Source organism: Dermochelys coriacea, chromosome 9 (assembly GCF_009764565.3).
Source record: "Dermochelys coriacea isolate rDerCor1 chromosome 9, rDerCor1.pri.v4, whole genome shotgun sequence".
Classification (NCBI taxonomy): domain Eukaryota; kingdom Metazoa; phylum Chordata; order Testudines; family Dermochelyidae; genus Dermochelys; species Dermochelys coriacea.
In genome coordinates, this window is record NC_050076.1 from 77,758,833 (window position 1) to 77,785,471 (window position 26,639).

The 26,639-nt window shown below is 40.7% G+C and overlaps 1 protein-coding gene across 6 annotated transcripts; it reads right to left on the reverse strand.

The window, feature by feature from the left end:
• Nucleotides 1-864: 864 nt before the first annotated feature.
• On the reverse strand, nt 865-21,764 carry LPAR4 (lysophosphatidic acid receptor 4). Of its 6 annotated transcripts, XM_038415043.2 has the most exons (4): nt 20,294-20,723; nt 5,394-5,459; nt 4,443-4,577; nt 865-2,952 (listed from the first exon to the last, which is right to left on the reverse strand). In XM_038415043.2, exon 4 carries the CDS (start codon nt 2,800-2,802, stop codon nt 1,753-1,755), a length of 1,050 nt encoding a protein of 349 aa, XP_038270971.1. In that variant the 5' UTR covers nt 2,803-2,952; nt 4,443-4,577; nt 5,394-5,459; nt 20,294-20,723; the 3' UTR covers nt 865-1,752. The 6 variants fall into 6 exon arrangements, 4 of the variants coding, with proteins under 4 accessions (XP_038270971.1, XP_038270974.1, XP_038270970.1 ...); XM_038415046.2 differs by lacking the exons at nt 4,443-4,577; nt 20,294-20,723 and adding an exon at nt 21,375-21,731; XM_038415042.2 differs by lacking the exon at nt 4,443-4,577.
• Between the last annotated feature and the right edge of the window lie 4,875 nt (nt 21,765-26,639).

Here is a 26,639-nt window from a genome sequence, read left to right on the forward strand (position 1 = left end):
TCTATCATTTTGACTGTGAGATTGTATATTGGGAATTTATCATATAGTCATTCAGTACCTGAGTGCCAGAAGTCAGGTGCTGTAGTTATTTAAGAGCTAAAATATATTGAACTACAGAGTCTTTCTTGATCTTGCTCAGTGTATGGCTGTTTCTCTTTCATTCAAAACAATGGTAGTGCTAAATAAATATTATTTTCAAAGTGATTTTTTTTTTGCAATCCCCTTTTTTTGCACTTAGTAAGTAAGCATTTAAACTCCAACCATTTCAAGATGTCATTAGACCTAATGGGTTGCTTGTAATGTATCAGGAGATTCAACATGTGAGAATTAAAACAAATGGCTAAATGGAAGTGTCTCTCTTCAATTCATTGTGGTCCTACTGTCTTTATCCCTGACAGCTCTGAATTAAAATAGACTTGCACATTTTCTGGTTGATGGTGTATTATTAATGCTATTAAGAGAGTTGCTGGAGCAAGAACTCTTTGGGATCAGATCCTTTCTTTGAGCTGACTGTGCTGAGTAAGGACTGGCCTGTAATTTGCAGTAACATCATGGGCTGTAGAAACACCAGTCTTAACAATGCTATAATACACTTTTTCTTTTATCTACAGTTGGTGTTTAATACAGTGCTAAAATCAATTGAAAGCTAACTTAATCATGTAGCTCAAAAGAACACAGCATCTTGCAGGTGACTTTGTATATCAAAGTCCTTTAATTATTTGCTCTTTCCTATTATTAATACAACAAACCATTTCCTGCATTCTGTAAAGAGAACTAATTAAGCTCCAAACCAATCCACACCTCCTCTCATTTTAAAAAAACCCTGTATCTAGTAAACCCTCATACACTCAGATACACTCATAGTAAAGCTGAAAGTTTTTATTATATGTTTGAAAGAAAACATACATAGGTGTGAAATTGAGTTAACATATCCTGTATTTTCAGAAGGCAGGAAAAAATTGACTGAGATTTCTAAAGTAAGATAAAGTTTTTATATTTCCTGACTGGTCCCATGTTTAATCCTAGGAAAACATACCAAATTTTGGCATCGTTCAATGCAAGAATCCGCTCCATTCCCTCCATAAATAATCTCCAGAGAGAGATCTACCTGGACTTGCATATCTTGAGTTCTCAAAATTGAGAAACCTGTTATCCGATGGGCTTATCTTCACATGGAGAAATCCCCAATTAACTCCAAATGTGGACCATTTGAAAGCGAAATTCAAGTGAGTTAAGATAAACAGGAACAAGGCACTCTTATTTTGGAATAAGAATATCCATAGGTGTAGTGAACAGGGGTGAAAGTAATATTCAGCACTTACCAGTATGGGGGCCTGCTCTGGAAGGGGCGGGGCTGGGGATCAGCCTCCCCCAGCCAGCCCATCCGTGATGCCTGTTCCGTGCCGGCCGGGACTCCGGCGGCGATTTAAAAGGGCCCAGGGCTCCGGCCGCTGCCCCGGTAGCAGCAGCGGTGGCCAGGAGCCCTGGGCCCTTTTAAATCACCAGGGCAGCTGCCTCTTTTTCCCCTCCCATCAGCGGCCCTGCTGGTAAGGTCCCTTCCAGCAGGGCCGCCAATGGCGGGGCAAAAGGAGTCGCGACGTTAATGCACTGCCACAGCAGCACTTTAAAGCCAGCTGCATACAGGCCAGTACCGGCTTCTTACCATTACACTGTACTGGCCTACTTTCACCCCTGGGAGTGAATCAGGGATAGTTAATCAGGAATAACGCTATGTGTTGTGTAAACAAGCCATTAAAAATGTGATTCAGCAGTTGGGTCACCTCCATTTGTTATAGCCTGGTCAGTCACTTCCTCCTGTATTGCAGGCAGTGCAGTCTTCATTGTTAGAGGTGTTTCTGTCTTGGAAATGGAGTCCATTTGTATTTGGGGGTGTATATTGAAAGACTTTTGAAAAGATTCTGATGTGAAGTAATAAATGAATGGGTCAAAGCAGCAATTCATTGTTGCAATGCATAATGTGATTGGGTACATTGTCCTAGCAAATCTCTCCAAGGAGCAGTTTGCTATGGCTTGAGATCGCACAAGAGCATATAAGAAAAGTATGGAATTGTAGGGCACAAAGCATACTACAAAAATGGCTACATGCACAATGATCATCTTTAATACTTTCTCTTTGTTTGTCCCAATCTGAGATAATGTAGCAGGTTTCCGGAGAGTCCTCAGAACCAGTGAAGAGCATGTGAGGTTGATTAGCAAAGGAATTATGAATCCTACCACTTCAATAAATATAGTGATCTTAGACAAATAGGTCTTCCAAACAATTTTGGAAAAACCCTCAAAGCAGGTTGTGCTAGTGTTGGAGACGTTGGTTGTGGAGAACAAGGAGGCTAAAATTCCTCCACTGAGGACTAGTATCCAGACTCCTCCACACACAATGGCTGAATTTCTCCTTGTCCGAATGGTACGAGATCTGAATGGGTAGACAATAGCCAGGAAACGGTTGACACTAATGCAGGTGAGGAACAGCATACTGCCATATATGTTGGTGAGAAATGCAGTCCCTGAAATCTTACACAGAGTGTCCCCAAAAGGCCAGTGCCTGTTGAAATTATAAAATATTTTAAAAGGCAAAGTGAATACAAACAGCAAGTCAGAGACAGCAAGGTTTGTCATGAAAATAGTTGTCTCGCTTCGCATTTTCATTCGACAGCAGAAAACAAACAAAGAGGAACAGTTTGTGATCAAGCCAAGGATGAATACCACGCTGTATACGGCCCCATACAGGTTGTATTTAAAGGAATCATCTGTCAAACAGGTATGATTATTGCTGTGGTTTCCCATTCCAGGTTTGTGACGTGCTTTTGGAGCCCTTCAATGCTGAATTCAGTGGCATCCATAAAATAAGTTAGTGAGCATGCTCTTCCTTAAGAAACATATTCTAATGTTGTGGCTTGAATCTCTGGTGCCTCATATTTGTTATGTCCTGTCATCCTGAGGAAGACACAAACAGTCAGTTTTGCAACCCAACTATTATTTAAAGTTTCTATATATGAAAACACACAACCCCTTTTCCCCAACACCACCACTTTCACATGTTATGGAGCATATTCTTACCGCTGCACATGTTCAGGGTTTTTTAAATGTTTATCAGGTACATTTTCTAAGATGCAGCCCATACGTAGGTATCATGGAGTAGGTATCTTTATTTTATTTTAGAAATGTTGTGATAATGATAGTATTTGGTTTACAATATATTTTCTTATATACTAAACCAAGAAATTTGAAATGATCTGGAAATTCATCAGGAGGGAGAGTTTGTCACAAAGGCCAGTTAACCATCCAGATTCTTACTGAAAGTCTATAGGAGTTGGGTGCCTAATTTACATTTGTGCCTTGAATAGGATTGCCAGTCCTCCAGGATTGGTCTGGAGTCTCCCAGAATTGGCATCAATCTCCCAGTGACTACTGAAAGCAATCTGGGAGATTTTAATAGGATATTTTAAGAAAATGAGATTACGTCATGTTGGGGGTAAAAAGCTTTCAGAATAGCTTCAGTCAGAGTTGGCAACTTCTTGAAATAAACCTCCCCCTAGAATCCTAAATAGGAATGGACCATCAGGTTTGGGAAACAAAAAACAAAACCTAACTCTAAAACATCACCCACAGCTAGAACGAAATAAGATTCTGAAACGTTCAGATAAGCTCTTGGAGCTTTGCAGAGAATAGAAATTCTATTTTGTGAAGGATTTTGACATTTGTCATTTCTCCGATTAGGAACGAAATCCCAACATTTTGAAATTCTCTGCAAAAGAAAATTCTGAAAAATATTTAGTTACAACTTGAAACATTTTGTTTTGATTTGCATTTTTTTAAAAAAAAAATCAATTATACGTAAATAATTGAAACAGTCATTTAAAAAAATCAAAACATTTCATTCTGAAAAGGTCAAAATGGGCCATTCTGAAATTGTTTGGAACTCTTTAGTTTTTTCTCAAACAAAATTTTGGCAAAAACATGATTTCATGAAGTGTTTTGATGGTTAAACTGTATTCCTTAGAAAAGGTTCTAGTGAAACTTTTCCAAACAGCTCCTTTTTCACTTCTGGTCTTTGTTTAGGATCAGAACAGGAAGTACTGGAAATCCCATAGAAAATCTGGTCTCATGAGACTTCCAACCGAATTTAGCAGGCTCGAAAGATTTGGATAGTTCTGATAAGCATTTCGGTTTTTACACTTATTGAAACTAAATACTTGGAACCGTTTTGAAGTATCCTCATTAACTGTTCTATCTTGAGTCTATTTTTAAGGCCTGTGCAAAGAAGCAATCAGAACGTTTCTCAGATTAGGGAGAGAATAATTTTTTGGGCATGGCTGTATCTCTGGGGAAAGTGGGACAAGGTCAGACAACTGCAGGAGGAGTGTCTGCACTGTAAAATATAGCAAACCAATGTAAAGCTTGTTTCCTGTGATCTAACAACTGACCTGTCAGGTAAAACTATAGAGCATTTTTGACAGATGAAACCACTAGTCAGGAGTTGGAGTTGCATCAAAAAGAGATCTTGTGGCAATACAGATTAAATAGCAAATTGTAGGTGGTATTGGATACATTATGATTATCTGAAATAATTGAAAACAATTTTGAAATTATAATATGTAAGCAACAACTAATTGAAATAAAGCATGGATTAAATCAGGATAATTGGATGCGTATTGTCTAACTAGTAAAATCAAGTGTTTTCGGTATTGTATTCCCAGTGGGAAAAAGTACATTCTCAGACAATATTTCTTGCATGCAAGTTATCTGTAAACCAACTGTAAAATGTCCAGTGCTCAAAACTTTACTAAAACCTACTCTACTACAATGAAAAGAACAGAAATTTCTCATTTTCCTTATCAAAAAACTTCATCAAACGACAGACATGAATTCTGGCCCAATCTAGGAGTGACCAGAAAACTGTACATATACTGTAAATACTGCCAAAGCAGCATTATGTGCCAGTTTTCTAATCAGTGCTCTGCCTTGTCCTTTAGAGATTATTCCTGCTAAGAGCACTGATCTGTGTATAAGTAGGTGCATAGGGGTTAGTGTGGAGTCAGATCAGATGGACCATGGCCCTGATCTCTAAGCCTTAACTTGGAACTGCACCTGTGTCACAGAGGGCTTACACAACAGCCTCTCTCTAGGTTCTGGAGGAGCCAGGATTGGGGCAAAAAACTTCTACCCCAGGCTACCCCGTTTATTCGTGGGCTTTTTAGCAACTGCTAACTGTACGTGCACCAGTTTGTCCGAATTTGGTCTACGGTTTCCTGGCAGTTTTTGGCACACGCTTTTAAATACAGTTCAGTAAACTTCTTTATCTTTACTTACGTTCGAGATGTGCAGTTGCTATGAGGATCCTGGTTAACATATACTCAAATCAGAAGTAGACATACCTTTAGCTGATAGCTGTTGGCTGTGTGGCATGACAAATGAGATCGAAGCCAACATTCAGATGTTTTCTACAGTACAAACAAACAGACGTTTCCTTATGTGAACCGTCTTTTAAAAAAAAAATGTAGGGGGCAAAATGCTCTTCTGGTGTCTCTCAGCTTTGTAATCCACACATTTTCTCCCTTTCACTATTTCAGTGTCTGCCTTACTAAATTCATGACAAATTGAATTTCATTGCCAAGCAGTAGGAAACAGAACACAGAAGAAAATTCCACAGAGATTTGTTTTGGAAGAGATACTAAACTATGCAAAAATACCCTTTTTTTTAATTGAGGTAATCTAAAAATAATCATAGGATGACCTACACATTTAGCTGGCTATATCTATATCAAATGAATTTGTATAGGTTTTATATTTTGCCTGCCTTTAAGGTAATAATTAACCAAGTTCACAAATATATGTAGTTCCAACAGGGATGGTTTGCCTCAAACTTAAACCTCAGTCTACTATATTAACTTGTTGGCTTCTAACCCACATACAGTATATAAACAGACTGCAACTTATCTCCATCTGTAATGTTTATGTTGAAATTTAACTTGCATAAGTAGATTTCTTTTTTTTCCTCATTGACAGCCAGGTTTTCCATGTGGCCTCAATGTAGGTTCCATATATGTGCAAATTTTGGAGGGCACAATTCTGGGAACCTATGTTTCAACTCACCCAAAACTTACATCAGATAGTTGAATATTCAATGTTCCCAATTTGTGCACGTGGTCCTGCATTTTGGCAACCCCAAACTGTGCATTCAGAAACAAAGGCATGCATATTTAAAGGGTATTTTGAAATATTTACTATTATTGTTCACAATCAAGCTATGTTATGTGCCAGCAATATGAGCTACATACAATACAGTTCAAGTGCTCTGGAGAAGAGATGCTGGATCATTTAATTTTTTTTTTTCATTTAACAAGGAGTCACATGGACATATTTCACTTTCCTGGTGCATCAGTTTGAGAATTGTCTACCAACAATTGTCCAAACTAGGTTATGATCTAGAAAATATGAGCCCATGTTGTTTATCTATCTAACACTAAGGCAGTTAAACAAGCTGACAAATTACTCAAACTGAGTCATTCACTTTCAATTACAAGGTGTCAGGGTCTATAATGTTAATGCTTTAAATATAAGATACATTCTCCTTCTCTCTAACCAAAATTAAATCAACAGCAAATTTTCCCTGCCTGTCATACTCACCATCCTATCACTCTTTTGGGAAAGATTAAGAAGATCTAGCTTCACGTTTTTATCATGCTAAGTTCAGTGAACATCAAATAAACAAAGTAACTTTGAATTCTGTTTGTCAGGCAGACCAGATCTTTAGATTCATTGTCCGCTGTACAGAGTGTACAAATTCTAGTTCAGCAGTTATTAGAAGTGATGCCATAGCGGAATATAGAAAAGTTCCTTTACAGTAGAGTAGTGAATAGCTGGGAGCTTCATGTGACTCTACATTTTTGTCAGGTACGCCAGTTCAGCTCCACTGAGAATGAAGCCAGCACTGTTGCAACAGATAATTGACAGTCAAGCTTGCTCTTGCTCAATTCTCATGTGCTATAGAGATCACTTTTACCTGCCATGCACTGAAAATTAAGGAAATCACCTCATCCTTCCTAAAATACATGATCCCTTTGTTTCTGACTCCATTGTCCTTATGCACTATGACAGGTTTCAGAGTAGCAGCCGTGTTAGTCTGTATTCGCAAAAAGAAAAGGAGTACTTGTGGCACCTTAGAGACTAACAAATTTATTAGAGCATAAGCTTTCGTGAGCTACAGCTCACTTCATCGGATGCATCCGATGAAGTGAGCTGTAGCTCACGAAAGCTTATGCTCTAATAAATTTGTTAGTCTCTAAGGTGCCACAAGTACTCCTTTTCTTATGCACTATGACACTCATTATTGCCATGTCATAGCTTCTCAGGGCACTGTAATTATCAAATATATTTACTTGGCTTCCTGAGAGCTTTTAATTTTGGAAAGAAGTATATTTGCACTGAAAATATTGCTCTTGACACACAACAAATGGACTGTTCAAAAAAAAAAAGGAAAGAAACTGAGCTCTTGTCTTATTTTATTCATGAAGCTGCCTTCTTTTTGTTGCTTTTGACATCTCTTTCCCTACACGTTAGCCATTGGAGGCCCAGTATAATATAGTATGAACTCAGTGATAACTGTAAATATACCTAGACATTCTACGTAGGGTGGCCCGGTGCCTGGTTTTCGACCAGAAAGTCCGGTCAAAAAGGGGACCTTACAGTGTCCGATCAGATCTACTGACCGGTCACTCGAAGTTCGGTTACTGTGGGCAGCCCCTACTCACCCAAAGCTGTCTCCTACCTCTATTAGGCGGCTACAGCTCCCAGCTGCGCAGGCGAGTCCCTCCTAACCCAGGAAGGGGGAAGCGGACCGAGGAGGAGGCAGGGCCTCAGGGCAGCAAAGATGCACTGTGGAGGATGTTCCAGAACTCCTGATGGAGTGTCCGGTTTTCAAACATTATGAAGTTGGCAAGCTTAATTCTAAGTATATTTCAATCCCCCTCAGCACAGGTGGAGATGGACCTCTCGAAGTCCCCTTCAGTGCTATATGTCATGCATAAAAATCTACATTAATTGGATCACCTTTTACTTTGCAAAACTACTTTGGAATCAAAACTTACAAATCACATCATGTCAATACATTTGCTTCTTTCCCTTGCTTTTTATACTAACTTAGTGGAGATGTAAAGTGATTTGAACTTTGTTAACGTGAATATTTAAGCAGTCGTGTGGGTATACAGCAAATAAAAATTAAATGGCTTGTTGATCTTAGTTTGACTCAGATTGCCAAAGCCTTTCAAAATTTTGATGGAATTATTGTGCTTAATGCACTTTATGACACAAAATAGTGTTACACAAATAGGACCAAATTTTGGAAGGTGGTTGTACCTGTGTGCATGACAGAAAAGCCATAGGCCAGGAGGTGGTGCGACAGAATTGATCTGGATTTCCTCATGCAAATAGGTAGTGTACAGGCCTTTCGTGACCAAAGAGTTGGGGGTCTAAGGGTCATGGGGCCTTGGCTGTATGATTCAGTACATACAGCCTCTGCCCCTTTAGTAGACCATTACGTATTGCCCTTGCACACAGCATGACAACTTTTCCTACTCTTGGCAAGAATGGTATGCATGAAAAGGCTTTTGCATCATTATTGTGCATCCAGTTGATAGAATATAAAGTTATGGCTCCACAGTGTGTAACACTGCACTAAAACATGTCTTATGCATCATGTCTGCCGAAGCCTAGTGAGATGAGTTGAGGTCAAAGTCGCTATAATCACTGATTTGGAATTTTCTCCCTTTTGTCTATTTCTAAGGTTACTTGGATTAGGTAGAAGTTTTGGATGGGAATTTATTTTGGTCTAAAGACAGTTTTAGTTTTTCTTCAGATTTATTAGGGCAGAAACCTGCGTAAGGGCTGCAACATGGAGATTCTTCTAGACTTGCATGAGAACTACTCATATGAGACTGTAACATATCTCTGTAAATATGGACCCTACAGATATGGTTTGTTTTCTAAATGCAAAATGAGATTGTGTGACAAATCTAAGGTATTTCTAATGGACATGTCATGGTAGCATCTAGTTATCAAGCATTTCTGGTGTCTTACAAGGTTTAAATTAAAAAATTAACAAACCTGAATCCAGAACCCCAGCTAGCATTTGGGATAGTAATAAAGCCAACTCATATGACTTTATTGTGAGTCTTGCAATATATGTTGATTTTTGTCTGAAAGCCCCGGTACAGGCTTACATTACTCTTTTTTTTTTTAATGAAAAAGTTTTTTGCCCTTATGGTTGGGGTGTCATTTCAGAAAAATTCTGAGATGGGAGCAAAGTTGTGTCAGCATAGAGGATGTTCTCTGTCCCAAATAGGATCACAAATGAGAAACTAAGCAATTATTGCTTTCTTAATGATAGGTGTCAGAGTAGCAGCCATATTAGTCTGTAGCCACAAAAAGAAAGGGAGTATTTGTGGCACCTTAGAGTAACAAATTTACTAGAGCATAAGCTTTCATGAGCTACAGCTTACTTCATCGGATGATTCCTTCATTCCTAAAGATGTCATCCAAAATTGAGGGGGGAGGGGTGTGCAAAAAGTGGAAGAGATAATGATAGGATGTCCAGATGTCCCGTTTTTAAAGGGACAGTCCTGTTTTTTGGGACTTTTGCTTATATAGGTAACTATTAGCCCCACCTCCTGTCCTGTTTTTTCACAGTTCCTATCTGGTAACCCTAGATAATGGAGAATATAGACCTATGAAAAGTTGGGATGGGGGGGACAACTTCCCCCTTGTTTTTAGCAAATGATGTCCCTGCTTATGGTTTTGGTTTTACGAGCACAAATGCTATTTACCTTTGAGCTTTGCAGGGAGTTTCGATGAAGGAAGAGCAAATACGGGACCCTTGGGGTAAGTGGCTGTCTGTAGTGTGTGTTTGTCTTCGGGGGCTACTTGCTGTGTGCTGAGCTTGTGTTTGTCTGTCTATCTATTTGTTTGTTTGAAGAACCGTGTGCTATGGCCAGCAGTTGGAAGCTTTGAGCTTCTAAACAAGGTTTGAAATCTAGAAGCCTCTGTTCATTGGCTGAGCCTTAGTCAGGGGGCGGGACTATCAAGAAGGCCAGGGCTTTATAAAGCAGTGAGCAAGCAACCAGGGACTGCTAACAGGGAGTTTTGAGAGGGAGTTTGGAAAGGGGGTGAGATACACTTGCCATTGTTTAAAACCTTTAAACTAAACTATAATCAAAACTCCTTGATTTAAACAAAAACCCTACCATTAACCTAGGTAGCTGTAGGAGAAAATGCAGGCAGAAGCCCAGCAGCAGAGTGGGGGCTATCCTGTTTATTGCACTCAGTGTAGCATGGATGATTACCTGCCTCCTGTGGGTAGGTGACATTTGTGAGCATTCGGTGCAAGAGCTCCTGGCCCTCAGAAACAGTGTACGGGCTTTGGAGGCCAGGGTGGCAGAACTGGAGGAGCTAAGGGAGGCAGAGAGGTATGTTGATGAGGCTTTCCGGGATACTGTAGATTTGTCCCACCTCTGGTCAGACAGCACCTGCTCTGTTAAGGAGGATGAAAGGCCCAGAGAAGGAGAGCAGTCAATGGTAAACCTTCCCATAGTTGGGACCCTCCTTCCAGATGATGTTGGGGTATCCTCTTGCACTGAGGTTACCTCGCTGGGGGAGGGAACGCCAGTCATTAGGAAAAGGCAGGTGTTAGTAGTAGGAGATTCGATCATTAGAAACATAGATAGCTGGAAGAAAAGGAGTACTTGTGGCACCTTAGAGACTAACAAATTTGTTAGTCTCTAAGGTGCCACAAGTACTCCTTTTCTTTTTGCGAATACAGACTAACACGGCTGCTACTCTGAAACGTGTGATAGATAGCTGGGTTTGTGATGACCGGGAGAACCGTATGGTGACTTGCGTGCCTGCTGCAAAGGTTGCGGATTTCTCGAGGCATCTAGATAGACTTATGCACAGTGCTGGGGAGGAGCTGGTGCTCGTGGTACATGTAGGTATCAATGACATAGGGAAGGGTAGGAGATATCTTGGAGGCCAAATTTAGGCTGCTAGGAAAGACTGAAATCCAGGACCTCTATGGTGGCATTCTCAGAAATGCTTCCAGTTCCACATGCAGAGCCAGGTAGGCAGGCAGAGCTTTAGAGTCTCAATGCGTGGATGAGACGATGGTGTGGAGAATAGAAGTTTAGATTTATTAGGAACGAGGGAAACTTTTGGGATGGGGGAGCCTATACAGGAAGGATGGGCTCCACCTAAACCAAAGTGGATCCAGACTGCTGGCACTTAATATTAAAAATGTTGCAGAACAGTTTTTAAACTAAGAGATGGGGGAAAGCCAAAAGGTGGTAACAAAACGTTTTTTAAGTACATCAGAAGCAGGAAGCCTGCTAAACAACCAGTAGGACCCCTGGACAACCGAGATACAAAAGGAGCACTTAAAGATGATAGTCATTGCAGAGAAACTAAATCAATTCTTTGCTTCAGTCGTCACGGTTGAGGATGTTAGTGAGATTCCCAATCTGAGCCGTCTTTTGTAGGTGACAAATCTGAGGAATTGTCACAGATTGAAGTGTCACTAGAGGAGGTTTTGGAATTAATTGAGAAACTTAACAATAACAAGTCACTGGGACCAGATGGCATTCACCCAAGAGTTCTAAAAGAACTCAAATGTGAAATTGCGGAATTATTAACTATGGTTTGTAACCTATCCATTAAATCAGCTACTGTACCCAGTGACTGGAAGATAGCTAATGTAACGCCAATATTTAAGAAGGGCTCTAACGGTGATCCTGGCAATTACAGACCGGTAAGTCTAATGTCAGTACCGGGCAAATTAGTTGAAACAACAGTAAACAATAAAATTGTCAGACACATAGAAGAACATAAATTGTTGCACAAAAGTCAACATGGTTTCTGTAAAGGGAGATCCTGTCTTACTAATCTATTAGAGTTCTCTGAGGGGGTCAACAAACATGTGGACAAGGGGGATCCGGTGGAATAATGTATTTAGATTTCCAGAAAGCCACAAGATCCCTCACCAAAGACTCTTACGTAAATTAAGTAGTCATGGGATAAGAGGGAAGATCCTTTCATGGATTGAGAACTGGTTAAAAGACAGGGAACAAAGGGTAGGAATAAATGGTAAATTTTCAGAATAGAGAGGAGTAACTAGTGGTGTTCCCCAAGGATCGGTCCTAGGACCAATCCTATTAAATTTATTCATCAATTATCTGGAGAAAGGGGGAAACAGTGAGGTGGCAAAGTTTGCAGATGATACTAAACTGTTCAAGATAGTTAAGACCAAAGCAGACTGTGAAGAACTTCAAAAAGATATAACAAAACTAAGTAACTGGGCAACAAAATGGCAAATGAAATTTAATGAGGATAAATGTAAAGTAATGCACATTGGGAAAAAATAACCCCAACTATACATACAATATGATGGGGGCTAATTTAGCTACAACTAATCAGGAGAAAGATCTTGGAGTCATTGTGAACAGTTCTCTGAAGACGTCCATGCAGTGCGCAGCGGCAGTCAAAAAAGCAAATGGAATGTTGGGAATCATTAAAAAAGGGATAGAGAATAAGACAGAGAATATTTTATTGCCCTTATATAAATCCATGGTATGCCCACATCTTGAATACTGCGTACAGATGTGGTCCCCTCATCTCAAAAAAGATATACTGGCATTAGAAAAGGTTCAGAAAAGGGCAACTAAAATGATTAGGGGTTTGGAACGGGTCCCATATGAGGAGAGATTAAAGAGGCTAGGACTTTTCAGCTTGGAAAAGAGAAGACTAAGGGGGGATATGATAGAGGTATATAAAATCATGAGTGGTGTGGAGAAAGTGAATAAGGAAACGTTATTTACTTGTTCCCATAATATAAGAACTAGGGGCCACCAAATGAAATTAATGGGTAGCAGGTTTAAAACAAATAAAAGGAAGTTCTTCTTCACTCAGTGCACAGTCAACCTGTGGAACTTCTTGCCTGAGGAGGTTGTGAAGGCTAGGACTATAATAGGGTTTAAAAGAGAACTAGATAAATTCATGGAGGTTAAGTCCATTAATGGCTATAAGCTATGATGGGTAAGGAATGGTGTCCCTAGCCTCTGTTTGTCAGAGGGTGGAGATGGATGGCAGAAGAGAGATCACTTGATCATTGCCTGTTAGGTTCACTCCCTCTGGGGCACCTGGCATTGGCCACCTTTCGTCTGACTCAGTAAGGCCATTCTTATGTTCTTATGTACCTCATGGGTGCTGAGGCTGAAATAATTGATGACATCCTGGCTCCACTGATATCACTAGCAAAAAGCCAATTGACTTCAGTAGGGCCAGGATTTCACCATGTTTCAATGCTGTTGATCCCAGATTAAATGCATTAGACAAAAAGCAAAGTTTTAGACTACTCCAGAGCTGGGGCCATCTGAACCTTTGGCATAATCCTGGGTCCCAACAGGCCCTTCTAGCAGCCAGGAATCAGCCAGGGGTAGACACACCTTGGCTACACCCCCTTTCTCTTGGCCTCCCCCACTGTAGGTGTGGGATAGGAGAAACTGTGGTGGTTCTGGGCAGTGTCCCCACTCCCACTGCCCATGAGGGCCCAGCGCCTGCACTGCCCACCCGCGGTGGCTCCGCATGAACCCCGGACAAAGGGGCCAGGGCCCTGGCTGGGTGCAGACATGGTGCGGGCCTGGGTCACCTTGGAGACAAGCTTCACCCCTCCTCCCAGGACCCTGCTGCTGCCATAGCTGGTTTGTGGCTGCCTGACAAAGAGCTGCACACTAGTCCGATCAAGTGGGGAGCAAGGCTAGTGTCCTGCCAGGGCCCAGCTTGTGGGGCAGGGGGAGGGGTGTTGGTGAACAAGCAGGTCCCACCCCATAGGGATGGCTGGGTCCGCCTGGGGAGTCCCCACTGAGCTGCCTTAGCCCGCAGCACTCACAGCAATTGCGGGAGGGAGCGGTGGCATGTAACCCCCCACACCCTCCCTCACATTGCCTCCATTTGGGGAGGCAACCCCTCCTCTCCCACAACCTGCACCCATGGTTCTATAGCTCCTTTTTGCACTAGCAGAGGAGTGTAAAGTGGCCAAAACAGGAGCCAGGATTAGGGTGGTTCTTCCTAGAGATTTTTCTTCACTGAATGTGGAAAGGGAAACCTGATCTATATAAATTATAATCCTAAAGGATCACCCTTTGTTTCCTTTTGGATTGATCAACACTGTTGTTGACTATTCTAACAGTCCCTGGAGAGCTACAAGGCGTTTCCTGTGCATGCCAACTTCCCTGTGCTCTGTTTTGTGTTTAGCTCATTACAACATTTTCCTTTTATCGGAATGGTGAACTGACCTAACCAATGATCATATCCTGACCTTCAGGGCAAGATACTTTTTTTTTTCTTTCACTAAAAATGCCTTCTTCCCAGACCCCTCATCCCCTAATCTATTTTAAGATTAGAGCTACATTCCAGCAGATGTTTCAAACTGTCATCATAATGTGTGTGTACATTGATGTGGTAAATTTGATCCTCAATTCATATATATTAATGGATTATTATTAGTAAAAAGAGAACTCAACCTTTTGGGCCTAACTTTCAAAGGAACCTCAGTATGATGTCTAAAGACTGAGACTGTAATTTTACATGTGTCTTTTTTCATGCCCAAGTCTCTTACTGGGTGGATCTCTCTTTACACTGGTATAGCTAGATCTAATGTATTGCTGCTGTTGGCCAGCATAGCAGTAGACCATGCAAAAACTGGAAAATCCAATAGAGAATGTAATATAGAATACAATCAATGAAAAATTCTTTTAAAAACCCGTTATGCTTGTGACCTAACCAGTTAGCCAATCTTTGGAGTTTAGTAAGTTGTTTCCATTAGAAGGAGAAAATGCTGTTGGAGTCAGGTATTTCTTTGATGCAATGCTATTTATTTACAAAGAATGTACAACGTCCTATTTCCCTGAACACAAGAGGAATCAAACAGGAAGGAGTTTCTTGGTTCCAAGTTCAAAGTCTCTTTCCACCCAGCACTCTGCCCAAAAGTTCCCTCTCTCTTTTGGATTTCTCTCTCAGCCATGTCTTCAGTGCTTCTCTTGCTGTCTTGCTTGGCTTTTGGCCTGCTTCTCTGCATGTTCTCTTGGTGCTTCTGCTCTCACATGCACACCTCTATCAGATAATTCCCAGTAAAACCCCACTGCCCAGTAAGTCACTTTTTTGACCAGTCTTGCATATGGCCTGTGTTTGGGGCAGGGGCTCCTACACTTTCATCTATCTTACTGTAAAAAGAAGCTTAACTGCATCTTACATTTATCCTGAATGAATGGTGTCTTATGCCCACCAGCTTCAGTGAAGTTTCACTCAGCCTCCATCAGAATACAAATGAGTCTCAGGCTTTTGCAGTTATAAATCTCTGTGATGAGGGAATTACAGGTTTGATCTCCTTTGAGGTGCTTCATTCCTCCCCCACTGAAGTCAAAGGGAGTTGAAGGCACTCAGCATCCTACAGGAGTGCTCCAGACCTTGCAGGATGTGCATCCTGCACTGGTTTGGTAGGTGATCTTATTGATGTAATAAGGCTTTGATCTCTCAAACGGCCTGATCCTGGAAAGTGCTGAGCACCCGCAACTCCCATTAAAGTCTATGGACCAGATCCTCATCTGGTGTAAATGGACATATTGCCATTTACTGCACTGGAATGGTGCTGCTTTGCACTAGCCGAGGAGCTGACTATTTTTAGGTATGTTTACACTGCAATGTAAACTCAGGGTTAGTAGAACTTGAATTAGCAGACCCTGGGTATGTTAACCTAGAGCTTGAGCGTCTACATTAATCTGTAACCACAGGTTAGGAATTGTTGAACCTGGGGTCCCAACGTGAGGCTCCAGCATCTGCACTGCATTATGGAGGCCTGAGTCCAACAACCCATATCCGAAACTTCCTAGTGCCCTCCCAAAATATGGCTGCTCTAGCTCTGTGTTTGGGCGTGGTAGGGGGTGAAATCACAGTATGGGGTGAAAATTGACTGTCCACCAAACTTCACTGTCCAGAAGACAAAGAAAGTCGGCCTGTGGGATTGTGAGATACATCTGGTGGACTCCCAGATCATGAGTCCAATGGGCCTGCATCTACACTGCAGAGCAACAGGGTCCCACCTTGATTCAGGCTCGGACCCTCCAACTCGTGGGCTCCTGGGACCAAGTCCTGCATTAGCACGATTTGTGGTTAGACAGAAGGGGGGTTAGGCTTGAGCCTGAGTTTGAGCCCTGAGCTTACACTGCAGTCTAGACATATCCTGAGAGTTGAAGGTACTCAGCACCTCCTTGGAGTTAGATTATCACATGGTTTTGGACATTAGCCATCCATATCTTGTATGTCACAGGTAGCTTTGCCAAAACTGATGTAAACTGACCTAGAGGCTTGATTTGTGTTTTCATAGAAGCATCTATACCCTCTCACAGGGAAAATGTCATATTCCTAACCAGCGTTCTCCAGTAAATCAGGTTTTTATTTTGTTTTGTAAATTGAAAAAAAATCAGTAAATTATAATGAAAATACATAAAAGAAAACACACCCGAGTGCTGAAAGCTAACAGACAGCGAGAGTTGTGACATCTTACTCCTTCAGTAATAAACTACAGGGAGCAAAGCTATAATAATGGAATAAAGCTAGAATGATTTGTCATTAGAAAAACGCAGATTCAGAGACACCATAATTTCATTCCCATAATTCAATTTCTAAATGCCATATTTCCAAGAATGAAAGAGAATGGTGGGAAAACTGCAGCATGGTTTGATGGGAGGTGGTGTTATTTTTGAGTAATGCAATACAACTCATGTTTAACTTGAAAACAAAAATATCTTTTCAGATGTGACTTTCTTTGTGAACATACATAACTTTTTAAAGTATTATGAAAAAGCATTGTGTGTATTTCATTAAGACCTATGATACAAAAAGCAAGCTATTGTTACCTTTGTATGTATTCATTTCTAAAGCTGAATGACTGATGAACACTGTTCAAATTCACTTGCTCAAACTTGCCAAGATAAAGATAGTATTTGAATTTTCTAGAAAACAAAACTACAAATAATTCTGAAAGCTCTCTCATTTAAGGGGAGATCAGGACAGGCTAAACTGTTACTGAAACTGAACTGGTCTTCACCCTTTCAGAGCACAGTCTCTCTTGAGTAAATGCAGAAGATGGTGCATTTGAGCAAAACATGTACCACCACTGTCTGCTCTGGTGAATAGATAACTTCTGTTTCCAGTAAAATAATTAAGCTTTTGTGAAAGGTGGTGGCTTCATGTCCCCAGAGACTAAAGTCATATTATTTATGGAACAAGCATAGCAGCAGAGCAATCCTTTATACCCACTTGACCTGGTAAGACCCCATTGGGGATGGATGGGGATTTCAGGCTCCATACCCATTCCGTCCTATGTGTGTCTGTCTGGGATAGTTAAATAGAATATCATTTGTGGCAGTGGACAGCTGTCCATGCAAATGGCCAGGGACTGGATTGATTTAATCAGCTCGCTTTCTGTATGGAAGGCCAACAATGTGTCATATGGTAATTAATGTTCTTCACTACCAACCTGGTCTAAATTCCAGCAGGCAAGCTAGGGCTGCAATCTTCTATAACTAGATTTCACGTTTTGGTGAACTCTAACAAACACAAATATATCTTAAAAAATTAACATAAGTAGACTGACCAATCAGGAAGAATATGGATATAAATACTTTGACAATTGTGGTCAAATTGACTGAAGAAATCCTATAATATTAATACAAATACAGAGCAATTTTATAGTAATTTACACGTAGACAGCTCTTTTCAAACATTTAGTAAACCTTGTAATGCTGTTAATCCTATGAGATATGGCAGGGTTTTAATTATGGTTTTCCCTATTTTGGAAACTGATCCAGAACTTAGAGGGTATGGTTTTGCACCACTGAAGTCAATGGGGACAGGCTCAGACCCAACCTGCATGTAAGGGTATGAATTCGCTGCAGAGTTGGCCTGGATGTGAGTGACCACACTGTAAAACCACACCCAAGTTACTGTGTCCTAACTGATGCTGTGTTCCCCCATGTGTATCATTAGGACTTCTGTGGGCACATCCCATGAGTCTTCATGCTGCGGTAAGCTGAGCGGCTTTGATTCTTTCCCAGTGAATTGTGGGAGAAATTCTGTTCTGAGCACACGGGTGAAATTGTGGGAAGGCATTGGTGGACTATCAATAATGCAGTGATTTAGACTGCATCCTCACTGCAAATTGGGGGGGTTACCCGTCCAAGTGAAAGCAGAATCTCAGCTCTATCCCAGGGTTGAAAGCATTTCTCTCAGGTGAGAGGTTTTTGAGGTTGGATAGCACAGGAGCTAGGAGCGACACCTGGGTAAAAGCCTGGGCTAATTCTGAAGTGCAGACATACCCTTAAAAGTGGCAATACTAGATACTAGACTGTAGGTTTCCTATTCCTAGTCCCATGTTCTATCCGTTATGTTTAGGGTGACCAGATGTCCCGATTTTACCGGGACAGTTCTGATTTTCGGAGCTTTTTCTTACATAGGCTCCTATTGCCCCCCACCCCCGTCCCGATTTGTCACACTTGCTATCTGGTCACCCTAGTTATGTTACACAGCCTCTAGGGGGGAAAAGTGCTACAGCTAGGATTGCATCTTTTCTGCTGCTTTTGATTTGCAGCACTTAGAAACTATTAACATTAATATCTCACTTCTGCCAGAAAACATGAGAAATAAGTTGATATATTTTCTTTGTGTTCCTTGTCAAACCACATCTTCTGAAATGAAAGTTAATAGGTAACTGCATTCAGGCATGGTTCTATTTGTACTTTCTCTGTATGTTCTGAACTTCTATTTCCAGAATTTAAAGGACACTGGTTTTATCAACTGATCTAAACCCTAGTCAGGAGAAGTCTCATTTTTAGTCTCTAAGGAGTAAAAAGAAATGTACACTGGTCCTTTCTCCCCTTCCCCATGTATTTCAGGACTCTTTACGTTTAATAAGCTTTGAACTCTTTAAAGTAGTAAGGTTAGCTTCCTGCTAGGTTTGCTTTGGCTTTCATAGAACTAACAAGAGAAGGAGGATGGAAAAAGTATTGTAGGGTGAGAGGATATCCTCACTGAGCTTTGAACTTCCTCATCCTTTAGGTTTTGCTAACTATTCTATTCATCTATTGGAGTAATAATAAATTATAGAACTGCCTTGTCTTAAAAGAAATACTCAGCACTATTACTTAAAAGTATTTGTGCTGCAAACCGTTCTTGAGATGGTGAAAAAACTAAGGGATTTTTATTTGTAATTCTCTTTTTAAAAGCATCATATTTTAATGATAACTAAGCATCTTATATGCCTAATAAATTTTATATTTGATAAGTTTTTATATATACTTATAGCCAAATCATGGCCCTATTGAAATCTATGGGAGTTTTGCCATTGATTAAAAGGGACCAGAATTTGGCTGCAAATGAATGCCCCTTAATTCTTTAAAATAAAACAGTTTTACAAAATGAGAAATGTTGACTCTTGTACTCAATTCTGGAAATATAGTTTTTAGGGCCTTGATCCTGCAAAGATTTGGACACATGCTTAACTGTATGCACTGTCACAGTGTGCTAAGCATAGAAATCTTTGCAGGATGACAGCCTAAATTAGCATTTTTTAATGTAGAGCTTGCTTGTTTACACCTAAGTTAAACAGTATCTTTCAGATACTGAACTCAAAATGTTAAAAAATATTCTAAACAATTTATTATTGAACAAGCTGCTATTATTTGAATTAGCTGAAGCACATTAATTAGCTAATTAAACGCAACTCTGACAGAGGTTCTTAATTTGTCATACTGACTTCAGGAGATAGTGTGCATTGCAATGGTTTGCACTGCAATAATTCATAGTAAGTAAGTAGTTTTGCAGAGTAATTGCATTCCAAAAACATGGAGATAATCTTGTCACTGTAAACATGTTGCTACATCACTGCAGGAAACTAGCACTTCTTTCATAGAAACAATATTATGGCTTGGGCAATAGAAATGAAATCTTTCCCCAGATAAAAGTATTGCTAGGTTAGTACTAAAATATTCCACAATTCAAACCTAGTGGGCTAGATTTATTTCGAGTGAAATCATTCTATTGGCTCCAATAGAGTTACAGCTGGCATCAGTCTGACGCAGATTTTAAAAGTATGAAAATCAGATTCTCAGAGCTGACATTAAATCTGTACACTTTTATAACGGAACCAGAAAATTAATAAATAAAAATAGACACTTACCCAAGAGATACAGGGCTAAAGATAGCATGCCGCCCGACAGCTACCTAGTTAGCAGTTTTCAGACAGATTCCTCTCTGGCAGTCCATAGACTTATCCATTTTTTTTTTTTTAAATGAAGGTTTGTTTAATCCCATAAGTAAAATCTGCCTGCTCTAGCTTTTTACGGATTGTCGTTCATCCTTTAAAATTGAGGCTACTCGCAGTTATCTCCATTCCTTTGTTAGGGGAGAGAAACTGCAGAATGTTGCAGCCATCATGCCTTAGGAAACAGGACGCAAGAAAAGGCCCAGTGTCTATGCAGGATCTGTGGGCAGGGGGAACTCTTGGGGGTCTCAATGGGAAATGTTTTTCATTGGATAAGAAGGCATTATTAGTAGCTGTGATCCCGCCCAGTCCTCTGTGCTTTTAGTCACCAGTCATTGGGCTGATTGAGTTTTTCCCCGAAGCGCCTTGCCCAGGAAAAGCACCTTTCACCGTTAAGAATGAGCAGCTTAAGTACAGCTCGACAATAAATACAGTTTATTTCCCGAGCGGTTGGTTAGCAGACAGAGCCGGTGTGCGTGTGCTTGGAGCAGAGTATTGCTTTAGACTAGCAACTGTAAAGCAAGGGAATACCCAGGACTGAAAGCTCAAATTTTGTTTCCACAACTACAGTGATTCCCCCTCCCCCCCCCAGCCACCCACCCAATTAAAAAGGGGGGGGGGGGGGATTTTGTATCAGGCATGCTCCAGAGAACACCCTCCGGCTGCAAAATGAAACTTTATAAAGATAATATATTAACATCTTTCCATACTTCCTATTGATCTCAAATTCTATGTGCAACTGTTTAGATAAAAATGAGCTAGAACAGATTAGACTCTTGCTCTCAAGCAGTTTGCTCTGAAAGCCTTAGGTTCCTGCTTAAAACGTTTAGGAGGTAGTTTGAATTTCAAATGTTTGTGGAGATCATTATAAAGTTCACAATCTCCAGAGAGGTAACACTTCTCAGATCTTTATAGCCCAATCTGCTAAAACTTACTGTCTCAGTAAATCTGGCTCCTGATTTAGCAATTAACCAGGAGTTTTATTTCTATCTCTTACCTTCAGTGCCGGCCCTTCAGCTAGGAAAAGGTTTTCGGGTGTCTTCTGTCTGGGAGGAAGAGCAATGTTAGTGGACAAATTATTCAGCTTTGCTTTCTTATGGCAAGTAGTGGTAGGTTTCTTTTCTCCCAGCCTTCTCCAGCCCTCTGCTTGGGATCCTGAGTCTGCTTTTAAACTTTGGTTTTTAAAACTTAGCCAAACAGCTCACATGCCCTGATTTTATTTTGTTTATTCTCCTTTTTCTCCACTCTCTTCTGGCTGCTCTCACAGGCAGCCAAGGCCAGTAAACAACTCATTGTGAAGCTGGAGTGAATGTTATTCCTTGGACTAGTGGCGGGTGATACAGCAGTGCAAAAAGAGGATTCTCTGTCTTGCTGCTACAGACTGTGTGTGTGTGAGAGAGAGAGAAAGAGAGTCACTTTTGCATCATGACCAGCTGCCATGAGTTTGTATCCAGTTGACTCTCAAATAACTTTTTGAATCTCACATTATAGCAGCTTTAACTCTCAGAAGCACAGACACTGTGGTAGCCCTTCTTCCCTTGACCACAAATTAATTTCTTCCTATCAGGATTCACTTATTCTCCCTTTAGACTGCATAAAAAGACCTACATAGATTCAAATGGCAAGTGAAGACTTTGAAAATTCTTTTAAAGTGAAAATGGGTCAGTTTTCCCTTTTGTATCTGGAATTTAAAAGTCAGAGAGAATATAGATGAATAATGAAGATATGGCTGAGGCGATAGCAGCAGTGTTAATTTACAGAGCAACACACAACTGAAAGCACCCCTAGTAACCCACCCACAATCAGATGTATCTCATTTTTGTGGGCAAAGGATATGGGAGTGGAGGGGTTGAGGAGACTAAAGCCACTATCCCAATCCAGAAGCAGGGTGTAGGGCTACAGACATGCTGATCCCACATTTCTGTGGCCAGTACCCCAGTTTATGGGCTGGGATATAGTAGCTGCTGGCTCACCACGCTTCTAGCATAAGGTAATAGGGACACTGACCACATAGTGGCAGATTGTATGGTCTATCCTCCATTCTCCTCCAATTGCCGCTTCCCAAACCAGACTGTATGAGGCTGACACACAAACCTCTTCAGCACACAGGTGTATGGAGAACCTATCCCATATACCAGCATGGGTAAACTAAGGAATTCCCTACACAGTTCAGCTGCATGCTTTAAATGGTGTGGAGGACCTCGTGCTGGGTTATTGCACCAGATTAAATTGTATCCATAGATTTATACACATAGGGAAGTCTGATTTGGCTTCCTGGAAAAGAGACAATAACGAAAATTGATTTTACCATAATAGGCAATGGGAATTTTATGGCTGACTTCAGAGAGAACCCGATTGGGCCTTTGCCTTTCAGACTGAAAAACAAATTGTTTCAGTTTCTTGCTTCTGAGTGTCCTCAGTACAAACTAAGTAAACCAGAAATTTGCACTTGAGGCTATCCTGAAGGTGTTCAGCAAAAGAAATGTGGCTTAGCTGATTTGAAGCTGTTGTACTGCTGTAGCCATGTCAAGCAGAGTCTGAGGGGCTAGAAACCCCTGTGGATTAGTGGTGAGCGTATGTGGCAAAAGCCCTTCAAAGATATCAGTCACTTGGTCAGTCCTCCAGAATTACTGTATTTCCGCCATTGCAACAATTTTCCCATGTTTCCTTTTGAAGAATAAACACTGGATATATCTTTTAAAAAACAGCATCCTGCCAATTATAGTAGTTAGCCAGAACCTAGCAACTTTACCAGTGACTTTGATACCTTTGGAATTTAATCAAACTGCTACACTAATCTGGGGTGGTTGCTTTATCTCAAGGCAGTGGTTTAATTATTAACGGTTAACTGATTAACAGGTATCTTTAGCAGCAGTGGACTTGAGGGGTCTCTCAGGAACCTCTTATTAAAATTCTCCTGCCATGCTGAAAGGAGAGTTGGGATGGCTTTCCTGCCCCTTAGGGAGTTCACCCCCCTCTCTAACCATTCCGAATAATTCCTGCCCCCTCTCTCTCTCTCTGGAATTGGAAAGAAACTTCTTGCATAGTCAAGTTATTCCGTAATTATCTATTATGGGCTTTTCTTTTTTCTGAAGCATGTTTTACTGGCAACTACAAGAGACTGGACTAGAAGGGTCCCTGTGCTGGTCCAATATTGCAATTCCTAGGGCTCATAAAGAACAAACCTTACCCTGTGGAAAGTACCTGATTACACTAAATGTCAGTTATTTTCCAAAAATGTTCCCTGGGTGACATATACCTGGTTCCCTCACAAGACCTGCTCTCAAACACACATTCTGCCCCATCCTTCCCCATTTCTAATTAAACAAGCTGAATACTGTGTTATACTATCAATATTCTCAGTATAATTTTTTCAGCAATAAAGTATAAAAATAGCCAACAACGTGCTCTTATTGTAAGTTTATGTACCAAACAAAAACACAAAAAAGAGGACGGACAGGTGTTGACTCCATCCTTGGTTATGATTATGTGGAAGTGTTTTCTTTAAAATGGAAAAACAAATGAATAGATCCCATAGGTCTTCACCCAGAATTCCTCTCTGCAGCACCCATCCTCCCCACCCCTGATCCCATTGGTTTGTTCAGAGACTTGGGGGAGCATGGAATTTTGTCGGCATCCCTTGTTAAAATATTGGCAATACATCAGCAATTTCCAGCAATTTTAGAAAACAAATCAACCTAGCCTGTTATCTTATCAGGAACCATGGCTGCTTAGAATACACAACATTTTCAGCAAAAGTGCCTCCATGCTTTTAGAGCACGCATAGTTAGTGTTTGTACAATGAAGCCATACTGATGTGCTCTTTTCTGTCATATCTGTGGTCGTGTCAGTGATCCAGTAACTCTATCACATTCTGCCTTGCACTGGCACACGTTACTTGCATTGAATTTAATCCAAGTTTTATTTGTGTTTCAAAGGCAAATTTTGCCCCCAAGAATGGAATATCATAGTTCCAAATTATCACTCATTTCTATTGTTGAAGCTGCCATTGGTTTCTATTAGAATTCATACCCAGTTGTGCCTACAAAATATACATGCACAGAAAGGTGTTGTCCCTGCTTCAAGATACTTGCAAGTAGAACTGGTCAAAATTTTTCAAGTGACTTTTTTTTTCGTGGGGAGAAAAAAATGCAGATTTAGTGACATTAAAACGTTTTGCGAATTTGTGTAGCTTTTGCTGAATTGTTTCGGTGTTTAAAAAAACCCCTCAAATTCAAAAAAATTGAAACATTTTGTTTCAATATTTTAGAAACAAACCATTTTGATTTTTTTTATTCAAAATGACTTTTTGTTAAATCTTTTAATTTTATTTAAAATTTAAAAAAACATGAATGCCGGATAGCTAAAGGAAACATTTTTGTTTTGCATCAAAGAAAACATGTTTTGACCTAAAACAATATTTTTCAACTACTCGATTTACCAAAAATTTTGAGAAACCTTGTTTTCGGTTTGACCTGAAACAATTTTTTTTTCAAAATTGCCAATATACCAAAAAATCCATTATTCACCCAGCTCTACTTGCAAAGTAGCCAAAACAGGATACTGAATCAATAACTTGCATTTTTAAAAGCCCCTAGAATATATATACATTATAGACATTAACTGGTCCCAGCTCTCCTCCTTTCACATGAGTGATTTCTGTTTCCTTTCTTTGTTTACTACAAAAGCAAATTTAATTTGTGACTAGCGTCTGCATGAATCATTCCTTGGTATTGTACCATGTGCCAAACATTCTGAAATATTATATTGGGCCCCTATAAAAAAAAATCTGTACATCTTATCAAATCCATGCACAAGTCTAAGCAGCAAAGATAAAAGCACCATTTGCTAAAGAGAATACTTCCAGGCACATTGTTACAGTATTTACAAATTGTTATTGCAATTCTTATTATGATTATTAAATATTTATATTACATTAGCTCTCAAAGGATCCATTCAGAATCAGGACCTCATTTTCTAAGTGCTGTATAAAATCAGAGGTAAATATATTCTGTCTGCCAAAGAGTGTTCAATTTGAAGACAAACAGTGTATAAAGGGAGGAGGAGATAGAGGCAATGAAATATTTACCATTTGTATTATAGCGGAAGTGGCAATCACCCCTGTGTTTAGATTTCCTGGCATTTGCTATCCGTACACAGTCACTATTCAATTTACTCTAGTTTTATAATTACATAAATGTTGACTTTCCCCAACTGCCCATCACCTACTGACCCAAGTCCCCTTAGCCTAGCAATTGAAGTGACTTGTTATAAGCACCAGAGGTGAAGTTAGCCTCAAGAAGAAATGTGAAGGAGTAGGAGAGGGTGTCCTCATGCATCAGGTGGGTGACCATTCGAAATCATCACAGTCCATCAGTGTAGTGATGTTGTTTATGAAGACAATACTTGTGAGATTACTGTCATCCTGCTTTGGTGGATGGTTGGTTTGCCAAGATGGACAACCTGGCTGTGAGTTTATGAACGCTGTGTGTTTGGACACACTGGGCTGCCTGAAAACCAGTTGGGGTTCACAATAGATTTCAAGGTTTCAGAATCAGTTTTTGTTCTGATGCAAAAAGTAAATGAAACCTCTTGAAATTTTTTCACCCAAACAAACCCACATGAGTACAAGGGAGACGAAAGGAGCTAATAGCCTGGTGCCTAAGACACTTGCCTGGGGTCTGGGAGATCAGGTTCAAGTCTCTGCTTGAAATCTGCATGCTCCAGGCAAGTGCTCTAGCTAGCCAGCAGGTTATTGGCATCCCAGGTGAGTGTCCTGACCACTGGGCTGTAGTGTCTCTGTCTCTCACCCCCTGTGAATATTTATACAATGTGGAACTGCTCCAGCTGGAGCAATTGAGAGAGAGATGGACTCTCTGTACCGGTGGTTCCGCAGCCATTACGGAGAGGGATAGAGACCTGCATCCAACCCAAACTCACTGGAACGAGACTACAAGTGCTAGGTCTGGGTTGGGTTGAGTGGGAAAACAACCAAACTCTCTCGGGCTTGGGATTAGGTCAGCTCTCCTCCTCCTGCCTGTGGGGTTGGCATTAAGGTGTCAGTGTGGTCTGCTTCTATCGGCCACCACCATCTCACTGGGCTGTGTTCCAGGATATACTCGCCAAGGAGTGGCAGCTCCTCTCACTCCACAGCATGCACAGAGGACATCAAGGGGCAGTGGATGGTAGCCACATAGCCACTGGTGCACTGACTCTAAACAGGAGGAGGATGGCCTACCCCAGGGGCTGGAGGTAGTGGCAG